This window comes from Oncorhynchus nerka, linkage group LG11 (assembly GCF_034236695.1).
Source record: "Oncorhynchus nerka isolate Pitt River linkage group LG11, Oner_Uvic_2.0, whole genome shotgun sequence".
In the NCBI taxonomy this organism is placed as follows: Eukaryota; Metazoa; Chordata; class Actinopteri; order Salmoniformes; family Salmonidae; genus Oncorhynchus; species Oncorhynchus nerka.
Genome location: NC_088406.1, coordinates 72,349,407 through 72,363,352, shown reverse-complemented (window position 1 = coordinate 72,363,352; position 13,946 = coordinate 72,349,407). Strand labels below are relative to the sequence as shown.

The following is a 13,946-nucleotide window of genomic DNA, read 5'->3' as shown; positions in this document are numbered from 1 at the left end:
TTCATCATGGCAATAGTATAATCGGGGCCGGGGTCTGGGTTAATTTGGCCCAATCAGTGATAGTCCTGGGTGAGAGGTGGCCAATGGAATGGGTGGGGGCTTTAGACTAGGCTGAGGGGCAGGGTGGGAGGGGGTTAGGGGGTTAGGGGGGTTGTTTTGAGGGTGGCTGAAATAGCACTCATTGGTTATTAGAATCAAACAAACAGCTATACATGATTCAAACCAAACATAAGCACTCATTTCTTCATTGTGTTAGAAAGAGTGTTCTGGTGTCGATTATGCTCTTTTGACGTGCACCAAGGAGAATATGAACCCCAGATCCTCATGGCTCTGTTTAGTGTGCTTTCAACTATACTAACCCATCATCAAGATATTCATCGTGGCTGACAACTATAAATCCTAGTCATGGACACAAACTCACATTCCCCTGGAAATGATATGCGAGGACGAATCGTTTGTGGATCACAATAACTTCTGATACTTTTTTAAAATAAATGTAAAACTCAGATACACTGTGTACTGAACAAGTTGGAGGCCGACCAAATACCGCATTCTCACAATAGGAAAGAATCCAGTTGTATTCCAAAAAAACAGACATCGTTTTTCTTGTGCAGAACACACAGTAAAATGAAAGGTTATCCAAAAAGGTCATTTGTGAGGAATTCCATCAGATTCTTCCACACTTTCCCAAGGTGAGAGAGGACATGAAATGAGACTGTAAGGCAGACAGAGCTATTTTCATAACAAGCAACATTAATGTCCCATTGATGTATTCCAGACAGACTCCTAAAGGGCACTCTCAGGCTCCTAAAGGTCCCAAATGGGAGCCTGTCCTCTATAAAGTGCACTCCTTTAAACCAGGGCTCATGCACTCTGTTCAGAAGTAGTGCACTATATAGGGAATAGGGTGCCATTTGGGACACATCCTCAGTGTTGTTAGGGAAAACCATTAGAAGAAGGAACTCACCGTAGTCTTTCCCCTTAGTGATCGCCAGTATTCTCCCTGCAGACGCGTTCCTACCGCTGGCGTCCGTGCACAGGATCAAGAGACTCCCGTTGTTATCCGTATGATGCCGGTCCACGGCACACCTGGGGAAAGACAGGAATGAACGGATAAGTGGGAAAAACATTGGAACGCCATGACACTGACCATCTGCGATGATGTGTCACTCCCTGAGTATCACCTTGGGGTGGTTGTGCCACATGATAAAACAGTGGCATGCAACGGGGGTACTGTAAATCAATAGCTGCATATCTCACACACCCAGCTACAACTCAGTAAGATTGATGAACACGTTCTAATGAAACTCATAGCCTAGTACAGTCAATCCATGATCAACCTTTTACCATGTGAAGACACAGAACAACCGAGACAGTAACACACTGAGTGATCTGATCATGTCCATGGTTGAGAAGATACACACTAGAAAGGAATAGGTGCAACAGTCACTCACAATTAACTGTCACTCAGAATGAACTGTCACTCACAATTAGTTGTCACTCACAACTAAAAATGACATACTTTATACTAATATGAATATATGAGAAGATACACACACCATAGTGAAGTATTGGGGGGATTCTCTGGGTGGGTACAGGTATCAGGTATGTGAAGTATTGGTGGGATTCTCTTGGTGGGTACAGGTATCAGGTATGTGAAGTTTTGGGGGGATTATCTTGGTGGGTACAGGTATCAGGTATGTGAAGTATTGGGGGGATTCTCTTGGTGGGTACAGGTATCAGGTATGTGAAGTATTGGGGGGATTATCTTGGTGGGTACAGGTATCAGGTATGTGAAGTATTGGTGGGATTCTCTGGGTGGGTACAGGTATCAGGTATGTGAAGTATTGGTTAGATTCTCTGGGTGGGTTCAGGTATCAGGTATGTGAAGTATTGGTGGGATTCTCTGGGTGTGTACAGGTATCAGGTATGTGAAGTATTGGGGGGATTATCTTGGTGGTACAGGTATCAGGTATGTGAAGTATTGGTGGGATTCTCTGGGTAGGTACAGGTATCAAGTATGTGAAGTATTGTGGGGATTATCTTGGTGGGTACAGGTATCAGGTATGTGAAGTATTGGTGGGATTCTCTGGGTGGGTACAGGTATCAGGTATGTGAAGTATTGTGGGGATTATCTTGGTGGGTACAGGTATCAGGTATGTGAAATATTGGTGGGATTCTCTGGGTGGGTACAGGTATCAGGTATGTGAAGTATTGGGGGGATTATCTTGGTGGTACAGGTATCAGGTATGTGAAGTATTGGGGGGATTATCTTGGTGGTACAGGTATCAGGTATATGAACTATTGGTGGGATTCTCTGGGTGGGTACAGGTATCAGGTATGTGAAGTATTGGGGGGATTCTCTGGGTGGGTACAGGTATCAGGTATGTGAAGTATTGGTGGGATTCTCTGGGTGGGTACAGGTTTCAGATATGTGAAGTATTGTGGGGATTATCTTGGTGATACAGGTATCAGGTATGTGAAGTATTGGTGGGATTCTCTGGGTGGGTACAGGTATCAGGTATGTGAAGTATTGGTTAGATTATCTGGGTAGGTACAGGTATCAGGTATGTGAAGTATTGGTGGGATTCTCTGGGTAGGTACAGGTATCAGGTATGTGAAGTATTGGGGGGATTATCTTGGTGGGTACAGGTATCAGGTATGTGAAGTATTGGTGGGATTCTCTGGGTGGGTACAGGTATCAGGTATGTGAAGTATTGTGGGGTTTATCTTGGTGGGTACAGGTATCAGGTATGTGAAGTATTGGTGGGATTCTCTGGGTGGGTACAGGTATCAGGTATGTGAAGTATTGGGGGGATTATCTGGGTAGGTACAGGTATCAGGTATGGCCATGGAGCATTTCACTCACCTGCCTGGGTCATGCAGTCCGTGGGCAAATATTTCTGGTGGCTGGTTGGTGCTGTTGAAGTAGGGGTTGTTCCTGGGTATGGAGTAGGGAGCCGTGCAGCAGTCTGTGTCCACGTCCACCCTCAACACAGACCCTGTGAAATCACTGCAGACAGCACACACAAGAAAGGACAACTGGTTAGTTGGGAGGAAAGTGTTGGAAGTAGAAAAACTGTAGCTACTCTCTTGGTTTACTGCTGCCATATTGCTTCATCTTGCCAAATGTTAGAAGACTTACTGTCCTTTAGGTTTTTGGGAAATGGCCTACAGTGGCCTAACAAATACCAGCAGAAAGATGTCCATAGAAAGACTCCCATAGACAGATACCCATAGAAAGATGGCCATAGGAAGAAGGCCATAGAAATATAGCCATAGAAAGATGGCCATAGAAAAATGCCCATAGAAAGATGGCCATAGAAAGATGGCCATAGAAAGATAACCATAAAAAGATGCGAATAGAAAGATAACCATAGAAAGATACCCATAGAAAGATGGTCATAGAAAGATACCCACCCATAGAAAGATTCCCATAGTAAGATGGCCATAGAAAGATACCCATAGAAAGATGGCCATAGAAAGATAACCATAAAAAGATGTGAATAGAAAGATAACCATAGAAAGATACCCATAGAAAGATGGCCATAGAAAGATTCCCATAGAAAGATGGCCATAGAAAGATACCCATAGAAAGATACCCATAGAAAGATACACATACTAAAGATTCTGACAGAATGATCCCCACAGACTAATCCCCAAATAGCCGACATATTGCCCTTGAGCTTTGACCCCCTGACCCCTGGGTTTCACCTGAGGCCGTCCATCTCCTCCATGTCGTCCAGGGTGATCATGCCGTCTCCCAGGACGATGTGCAGCAGGCCGTCAGGGCCAAACAGCAGCTGTCCTCCCAGGTGCTTCCTGTGCAGCTCTGCCACTTCTATCAGCATCCGCGTGGTCCTACTGTCCACCATGTTGGGGTTTTTCCTGATCAACAAAATTAAAACGAAAAGTGTTTGATCAAATGCATTGTTTTTTATGTCTATGAGAGGAACCTAGAGTGTATTGTTTCATATCTCTATGAGAGGAACCTAGAGTGTATTGTTTCATATCTCTATGAGAGGAACCTAGAGTGTATTGTTTTATATCTCTATGAGAGGAACCTAGAGTGTATTGTTTCATATCTCTATGAGAGGAACCTAGAGTGTATTGTTTCATATCTCTATGAGAGGATCCTAGAGTGTATTGTTTCATATCTCTATGAGAGGAACATAGAGTGTATTGTTTTATATCTCTATGAGAGGAACCTAGAGTGTATTGTTTCATATCTCTATGAGAGGAACCTAGAGTGTATTGTTTTATATCTCTATGAGAGGAACCTAGAGTGTATTGTTTCATATCTCCATGAGAGGAACCTAGAGTGTATTGTTTTATATCTCTATGAGAGGAACCTAGAGTGTATTGTTTCATATCTCTATGAGAGGAACCTAGAGTGTATTGTTTTATATCTATATGAGAGGAACCTAGAGTGTATTGTTTCATATCTCTATGAGGAACCTAGAGTGTATTGTTTCATATCTCTATGAGAGGAACCTAGAGTGTATTGTTTCATATCTCTATGAGAGGAACCTAGAGTGTATTGTTTCATATCTCTATGAGGATCCTAGAGTGTATTGTTTTATATCTCTATGAGAGGAACCTAGAGTGTATTGTTTTATATCTCTATGAGAGGAACCTAGAGGGTATTGTTTTATATCTCTATGAGAGAAACCTAGAGTGTATTGTTTCATATCTCTATGAGAGGAACCTAGAGTGTATTGTTTTATATCTCTATGAGAGGAACCTAGAGGGTATTGTTTTATATCTCTATGAGAGGAACCTAGAGTGTATTGTTTCATATCTCTATGAGAGGAAACTAGAGGGTATTGTTTTATATCTCTATGAGAGGAACCTAGAGTGTATTGTTTTATATCTCTATGAGAGGAACCTAGAGTGTATTGTTTTATATCTCTATGAGAGGAACCTAGAGTGTATTGTTTTATATCTCTATGAGAGGAACCTAGAGTGTATTGTTTCATATCTCTATGAGGAACCTAGAGTGTATTGTTTTATATCTCTATGAGAGGAACCTAGAGGGTATTGTTTTATATCTCTATGAGAGGAACCTAGAGTGTATTGTTTTATATCTCTATGAGGAACCTAGAGTGTATTGTTTTATATCTCTATGAGAGGAACCTAGAGTGTATTGTTTTATATCTCTATGAGGAACCTAGAGTGTATTGTTTCATATCTCTATGAGGAACCTAGAGTGTATTGGTTTATATCTCTATGAGAGGAACCTAGAGGGTATTGTTTCATATCTCTATGAGAGGAACCTAGAGGGTATTGTTTTATATCTCTATGAGAAGAACCTAGAGTGTATTGTTTCATATCTCTATGAGAGGAACCTAGAGGGTATTGTTTCATATCTCTATGAGGAACCTAGAGTGTATTGTTTTATATCTCTATGAGAGGAACCTAGAGGGTATTGTTTCATATCTCTATGAGGAACCTAGAGTGTATTGTTTCATATCTCTATGAGAGGAACCTAGAGTGTATTGTTTTATATCTCTATGAGAGGAAGCTAGAGTGTATTGTTTCATATCTCTATGAGAGGAACCTAGAGGGTATTGTTTCATATCTCTATGAGGAACCTAGAGTGTATTGTTTTATATCTCTATGAGAGGAACCTAGAGGGTGTTGTTTCATATCTCTATGAGGAACCTAGAGTGTATTGTTTCATATCTCTATGAGGAACCTAGAGTGTATTGTTTTATATCTCTATGAGAGGAACCTAGAGGGTATTGTTTTATATCTCTATGAGAGGAACCTAGAGTGTATTGTTTCATATCTCTATGAGGAACCTAGAGTGTATTGTTTTATATCTCTATGAGGAACCTAGAGTGTATTGTTTTATATCTCTATGAGGAACCTAGAGTGTATTGTTTTATATCTCTATGAGAGGAACCTAGAGTGTATTGTTTCATATCTCTATGAGAGGAACCTAGAGTGTATTGTTTCATTTCTCTATGAGAGGAACCTAGAGTGTATTGTTTCATATCTCTATGAGAGGAACCTAGAGTGTATTGTTTTATATCTCTATGAGAGGAAGCTAGAGTGTATTGTTTCATATCTCTATGAGAGGAACCTAGAGGGTATTGTTTCATATCTCTATGAGGAACCTAGAGTGTATTGTTTTATATCTCTATGAGAGGAACCTAGAGGGTGTTGTTTCATATCTCTATGAGGAACCTAGAGTGTATTGTTTCATATCTCTATGAGGAACCTAGAGTGTATTGTTTTATATCTCTATGAGAGGAACCTAGAGGGTATTGTTTTATATCTCTATGAGAGGAACCTAGAGTGTATTGTTTCATATCTCTATGAGGAACCTAGAGTGTATTGTTTTATATCTCTATGAGGAACCTAGAGTGTATTGTTTTATATCTCTATGAGGAACCTAGAGTGTATTGTTTTATATCTCTATGAGAGGAACCTAGAGTGTATTGTTTCATATCTCTATGAGAGGAACCTAGAGTGTATTGTTTCATTTCTCTATGAGAGGAACCTAGAGTGTATTGTTTCATATCTCTATGAGAGGAACCTAGAGGGTATTGTTTTATATCTCTATGAGAGGAACCCAGAGGGTATTGTTTCATATCTCTATGAGGAACCTAGAGTGTATTGTTTCATATCTCTATGAGAGGAACCTAGAGGGTATTGTTTTATATCTCTATGAGAGGAACCTAGAGTGTATTGTTTCATATCTCTATGAGGAACCTAGAGTGTATTGTTTCATATCTCTATGAGGAACCTAGAGTGTATTGTTTCATATCTCTATGAGGAACCTAGAGGGTATTGTTTTATATCTCTATGAGGAACCTAGAGTGTATTGTTTTATATCTCTATGAGAGGAACCTAGAGGGTATTGTTTCATATCTCTATGAGAGGAACCTAGAGTGTATTGTTTCATATCTCTATGAGGAACCTAGAGTGTATTGTTTCATATCTCTATGAGAGGAACCTAGAGGGTATTGTTTTATATCTCTATGAGAGGAACCTAGAGGGTATTGTTTCATATCTCTATGAGGAACCTAGAGGGTATTGTTTCATATCTCTATGAGGAACCTAGAGTGTATTGTTTCATATCTCTATGAGGAACCTAGAGGGTATTGTTTCATATCTCTATGAGGAACCTAGAGGGTATTGTTTTATATCTCTATGAGAGGAACCTAGAGTGTATTGTTTCATATCTCTATGAGAGGAACCTAGAGGGTATTGTTTTATATCTCTATGAGAGGAACCTAGAGTGTATTGTTTCATATCTCTATGAGAGGAACCTAGAGGGTATTGTTTTATATCTCTATGAGAGGAACCTAGAGTGTATTGTTTCATATCTCTATGAGAGGAACCTAGAGGGTATTGTTTTATATCTCTATGAGAGGAACCTAGAGTGTATTGTTTCATATCTCTATGAGGAACCTAGAGTGTATTGTTTCATATCTCTATGAGGAACCTAGAGGGTATTGTTCATATCTCTATGAGAGGAACCTAGAGTGTATTGTTTCATATCTCTATGAGGAACCTAGAGGGTATTGTTTCATATCTCTATGAGAGGAACCTAGAGGGTATTGTTTCATATCTCTATGAGAGGAACCTAGAGGGTATTGTTTCATATCCCTATGAGAGGAACCTAGAGGGTATTGTTTCATATCTCTATGAGAGGAACCTAGAGGGTATTGTTTCATATCTCTATGAGGAACCTAGAGGGTATTGTTTCATATCTCTATGAGAGGAACCTAGAGTGTATTGTTTCATATCTCTATGAGAGGAACCTAGAGGGTATTGTTTCATATCTCTATGAGAGGAACCTAGAGGGTATTGTCAGAGGCTGGCGTGATGCTTCAATACATTCCATACCCAGGATGGACAGTCTTAGGGGTCATAGTGTGTGCATGCTTTTTCTCCAACCAAGCCCTAACACACCCCTGCATTAACCAAAATGAGCCCTAAACATATGTTGACACTATTGGGGCCTACTACACATATTGAGAGAAAAGGTAAAGAACGTTTGAGACGTATATTTAAAGGATGTCCTGATTAAACAGAGAGGTGCTCATGTAATGCCTGGATGGGAAAAAAATCTATTATGTACGTGAGTAAGATTATACCACTGCAGGAGAAAATGCTGACATGTAAAAACAAGCGAACTCACCGACAACACGCCAACGAGAAGAGTGTTTAATGAGCTTGTTGTCTGGAGACATTGGGTTTTAGATTTGACGCTTCATTAAAGCTCAGAGTTAGGACATTATTACGATGTTGGGGTGAATCTCAACTCAAAGCTGTAACTCAAACCCATAAAGTGATGACTTTCCAAGTCCAGAGAAATATATTAACAGCCACAAAATGTTTAATGATGTGTTATTTTGGGCAGGGTATTTAGACAGAGAGGTTCTTATTATTTTCCTTCAGGGTCGTTGCTCTGCCAGGAATAGATGGACTATTTCACACTGAGTGACATACAAATACCAACGCCATGGCTCCTCCTCAGAACTCCACTGCCGCCAAGATTATAACAGTTTGAAAAATGAAGTCTTTAAACCAAGCAATACAACAAGTGATTATGATAATAAAAACGTAATACTTTAACTAGTATAGTTACGAGAAGTTTGTTTTGTTAATCACGGCTTGTTGTGCAACGGAGATCTGGTATATCACCAGCAGAGCCACAAACATCTACAGTTGTCTTTAGCGGCGTTGTAGAATTATACACCGCCATTACAGTTTTCAATAAAAGCAAAAGCTGTCGCCGTCAGAAAACACATTTCACGGTGCGGGACTTGACTTGGCAGCGAGCCGGCACGGGCTGCATTCAAAACTCACTAGAAAATAAACATCTCCTGTTCATCAACTGTACTTTATACTAGTGATGGGGAAAAAATTGTTATGTTACATATCGGGATATTATTTTTGACGATATATCGTATTGTTTTGGCAATATTGCAATATTATTTGTGCGCTAGTTGACTGTACCTGCTCCAAAACTCCAGTATTTTCCCTCATAGCTTGTTCTCCATGTTCTTTTTAAATAGGGAGCCAATATGTTGTCAGTACTTTTATTTCCAAGACTGAACAAAACGTGTTTTCTCATGGCTCTCACTTGTCCCTCTGCAGCAGACATATTGTGAGCAATATGTTTGAAACATCGAATAATATTGCAACAAAATTACAGTGCGAATCGCAATACATAAAGAATCGTGAGAATCGCAATACATATCATATCGGCAGCTAAGTATCATGATAATATCGTATCGTGACGTCCCTGGAAATTCCCAGCCCTACTTTATACCTGCAAACATTTATCTCAGGAATATCGACAATGAAATCCATCTTATTTAGGCTTTGCTTGTTTCTGCATCATCATTGGTTGAACCATGTGCGGTCAATGAATGTATCTAGGGGGTGGTTTGGTTTGGTTTCTGCCATTTTACCTGGAGACGGTGCCCACAGGACATAGATGTCAATTCAACGTTTATTCAATGTTGGTTCAATGTAATTTCACAGATTTTACCTGGAGACGGTGTACTCGACCACACGCAGGACGTTTCTGTACTATCAGTGGTTGAACCGTAAATGGTCGATGTTTGGCATGGGTTTCTCCACTAGTTACCTGGAGACGGTGTACTCGACCACACGCAGGACGTTTCTGTACTATCAGTGGTTGAACCGTAAATGGTCGATGTTTGGCATGGGTTTCTCCACTAGTTACCTGGAGACGGTGTACTCGACCACACGCAGGACGTTTCTGTACTATCAGTGGTTGAACCGTAAATGGTCGATGTTTGGCATGGGTTTCTCCACTAGTTACCTGGAGACGGTGTACTCGACCACACGCAGGACGTTTCTGTACTATCAGTTGTTGAACCGTAAATGGTCGATGTTTGGCATGGGTTTCTCCACTAGTTACCTGGAGACGGTGTACTCGACCACACGCAGGACGTTTCTGTACTATCAGTTGTTGAACCGTAAATGGTCGATGTTTGGCATGGGTTTCTCCACTAGTTACCTGGAGACGGTGTACTCGACCACACGCAGGACGTTTCTGTACTATCAGTTGTTGAACCATAAATGGTCGATGTTTGGCATGAGTTTCTCCACTAGTTACCTGGAGACGGTGTACTCGACCACGCGCAGAATGTGGTCGTGCGGTCCGATGGCCCAGCGCTCCTGGTTGGTGGTGTAGGAGACGTACAGCTTGCCGTTCTTCTTGTAATTGGGGTGGAATGTGAGACCTAGCAGACCCCTTTCATCTCCTGCCTGCAGTCAGAGGACAAACACAAAGGGACCAACAAGTTAATTATTTCCCTACTTTTTTTCTTTCTTTCTTTCTTTCTTTCTTTCTTTCTTTCTTTCTTTCTGCTGCTTGTGCTGTAGTAACTAAAGTCAAAGCCAACCCATAACCCACAGCTAATCACCCTCCACATTGTCTCTTTCTCTCTACTTTTCTCACTATATTTCCTTCTCTCTCTCTGTCTCCTTCCATCTTGGTCTCTGTAGATACCCAGTGCCCCCCCCCCCCTCCCAACCGAATACCCCTCTTCTGTCCTCCCCACATACCGTACCTCCACTACCGCCCCTCATTGACTACTGCATTACAAACCATTATAAAACATTTGACTCCAGCCAGTGCTCCCCCTCGATCCCCCTCCACCCCAGCCCAGCCCTCTCTCTCTCTCCAGCTTGTCCTCGGGGCCCCTGCGGCGCCCAGGCCATCCCGGCGGCCTCCATTGTCCGGTGATTTGTGTGTGTAATCTTTGGGGGATATCCGTGAATGCTATGCTGAGTGGCTGAAAGAATTTATTAGCTCACTCGTAGTTCATAGAGAACACAAAAGTGCAGAGTCCTTCAGTCACCCCCCCCCGCACCGTGCAAAATTTGAGGCTAAAGATGGAGGGGGGAAGAGAAAGGGGGGAAGGAGGTGGATGGAGGGGGGAAGAGAACCTAAACAAGGACAGTGCTGCCAGCACCCAGTGTCTTGGCAACATGTTTAGAAACCATCTAAATTGCTTGTGTAATACGTAAACCTTTGTCTCACCCCGGAGGCAGCTACATCAGTCACAACTCTGGTGGTCCTCCCATCATAGTTAGCTGTAATAAGCAGCTATAGCGTTTCAGTCCCTAGGCAATGCAATCAGGCCTTTGTGTTTCTCTCTCTCCCTCTCTTAACAAAAGAATTAACAGAATGCCAGGCTTAGGTGTTAACAATGTTTAAAACGTGCCCCCTTACATTTTTGGCCGTATGTTGTTGACCTCCCCCCCTCTCCAAAACAGCTCAAGCCCCATTTCTCCCTCAATAACAGAAGCATTGAATGCTGGCTGGCGTGGATGCAAAAAATCGACCTCAAAACCCCCTAGAATGACTACCTCACTGACGGAGGCGAACCAGCAGCATCAACATCAGCCAGAATCAATGCCGATCTGCCTGCGTCAACCTCTTGGAATTCCCTCTCAAAATATTTAAAAGGGAATTTAGGCAAAGAGAGCAAGGAGGTCTGGCCTTTGTGTTAGGCCTACAGTTTGGAGGCATTAGCAGAGGTGTAGTCCCGGGTCACAGGCCAAGCAACACAGATCATAAATTGGTTCAAGTGTACTGGATCCCCCAGAAACTGTTTGGACGGCGAAGGGCAGATCCCAGTCAAACATTCCAATGGAATGTGATGTCCGTGTCGTCAGCCCTGTTCAGTACGAGCTAGGCCTACAGTGATCAGACACCGGGGTCCTTTCAATACCGCCGTCAAGATTAAAAAATGCGAACGTTGACGAATAAATAAGAGTTCCTCTTGACGAGAATTTATGAGAACTACTCAATGTAAATTCTGTGTTGCTCAAAATAACAGGATTTATGTGGGGTTGGTAGTGAGTCCAATAAACTGCACATTGACAGTAATGAGTGGGACATGATTCTAGTTTGCCACAGACAACCATTCCCGTCCCTCACCTTAAAATTATTGACCCATATGTCAGATTTGGGATGCAGTGACCCGAATTCCCCCCATAAACACTGGGAAGGAGCGGGTCAAGACAAGAATTCCAAAAGGAAGTAGCCGTTTGATCTTCAGCTAAAAGACCACTAAAACACAGAGGCGGTAAATGGGCTGAAATATTAGCTCTCTCACTAATGACTGCTCGTCATAACCAGAAGGCATACGGACGGCAGCAGCGCTAACACCAGGTCATAAGAAACAAACACTTGGAAACTAGGCCTGAGTTCCAAATGGCACCCTATTCCCTACATAGCGCACTACTTTTGGCCCAAGCCATATAGGGAATAGGGTGCCATTTGGAACATATCCCAATTCAATCTTAACTCCTGATTAGGAGAAGAGAAAAAATACCTTGGCAGATGGATCGCTATCAAATTACTGCCAAAGCTACAGCAGACATATTGTTGACAACGTAAGTAGGCAGCTCTGCTCCAAGTGATAGACAAAAGAGCTCATTTGAAGTGTTCGTGTGTTGAGTATTAGTTCCAGTTAAAATATAAACAAAGTGAGGTTTCACTATCTTCCAGCTCTACTGTGCGGGGTTATTTAGAGGAGAGGTACTGGGTGTACTGCAGTGGAGGCTGGTAGGAGGAGCTATAGGAGGACGGGCTCATTGTAATGGCTGGAATGGAATCAATGGAACGGAGTCAAATGGGGTTTCTATATGTTTGATCTGTTTGATACTGTTCCATTAATTCCATTCCAGCCAGTACAATGAGCCCATCCTCCTATAGCTCCTCCCACTAGCCTCCTACAGGTCCTCTGACCACCCCCTTTTGTTGTCATGGGAGAACAAAGCCTTGTAGCAGAGGGGGACAATGGCCATCGATGATGTCATTGTGACACCTCTGTCAGGCCCTCCACAAATCACTTCAACGCCTTGACTTGAAAACAAGCTTCCCTCCTTTTCTCCTTAAACTGTTCTTCTCCTTCTCCCTCCTTTTTTTTACGACCACCATCATTCTTCCTCCCAGTGTGGTAGTGGGCTCTGGTGGAATCTCACGGGGCTGTGTCTGTCTGTCTGTCTGTCTGTCTGTCTGTTTGTCTGTCTGTTGATGCTCCACCAACACCTGCCTTCAGATTCACAGCGTAGGCCGGACATTGTTCTTCCGTTTTTGGCCGTTGTTTTTGGTGTCAAGAGCCAGGCGAGGCAGAGTTGGAGTTCTCACCAGAACATCAGCAGCATTCCATAGAGCTGTGGAACGGGAGCCGGAGCAGGGAGCGGAGCATAGTGAGTGGCTACCGTTTCCAATCCCGCCAGGCAGCTGCCTTTCTGTTCCATGATGCATGGTTTGGCTCCCTGCATTGTTAGCCCAGTGCCTTTTGATCCTCATTGGCTCTGGCAATCCCCACAAAAATACATTCCACTACGAGGAGAGCTGATTGGAGAAAAACAATGCAGTCCCTTTTACCCCAAAGGCAATCTGAAATGTTCACACTCATTCAGCCCCCCACCTCCCACTGGTTACTCCAGCACAATGAACCCAGGGAGCCAAGTCAACCCCCCCCCCCCCCCCCCCACCTGTTAACACACATTAATCCTATGACAAGGTCGGAGCTTAGACCAGAGATCACTCAGTCTCATAATGAAGGGAAAGAGGAGGAAAAACTAAAGAGACCAAACCACCCAGCCCAATCAGATTGGATGCAAAACCACTTTTATAATGGAGGAGGCAGCCAGGCAATTTCCTGTATCACACGACACGTCGGCCAACAGAGTAATGTTTTGGGTCTACGACTCCATCTTGATAAACTACGACTTTCACTGAACTTTCTCTTGACGTATTCCAGCATATGTTCCTCTTCCCATTACATAAATAGGATAACAGTAAGATTAACATTGCTGCCCCCCTTCCTTCAGCTTCAACGATTCAATTCTCAGAGGGAGTCAACAGTAGGAGTAAGAGCTAATTTATCATCCGCAGGGCACTTATCTCCGACAGTCTGAGAGGAACCTCT

At 42.6% G+C, this 13,946-nt stretch overlaps 1 protein-coding gene across 1 annotated transcript in view; it reads right to left on the bottom strand.

Moving 5' to 3' along the window:
- LOC115118633 (hedgehog-interacting protein-like) overlaps window positions 1-13,946 on the bottom strand; it is a 50,832-nt gene that overhangs the window by 17,812 nt on the left and 19,074 nt on the right. The window contains exons 5-8 of the mRNA XM_065024912.1: window positions 10,109-10,260; window positions 3,715-3,888; window positions 2,870-3,013; window positions 968-1,089 (exon numbers count right to left, since the gene is read on the bottom strand). Coding sequence (XP_064880984.1) covers window positions 968-1,089; window positions 2,870-3,013; window positions 3,715-3,888; window positions 10,109-10,260 — 592 coding nt within the window. The remainder of the gene's footprint in view (window positions 1-967; window positions 1,090-2,869; window positions 3,014-3,714; window positions 3,889-10,108; window positions 10,261-13,946) is intronic.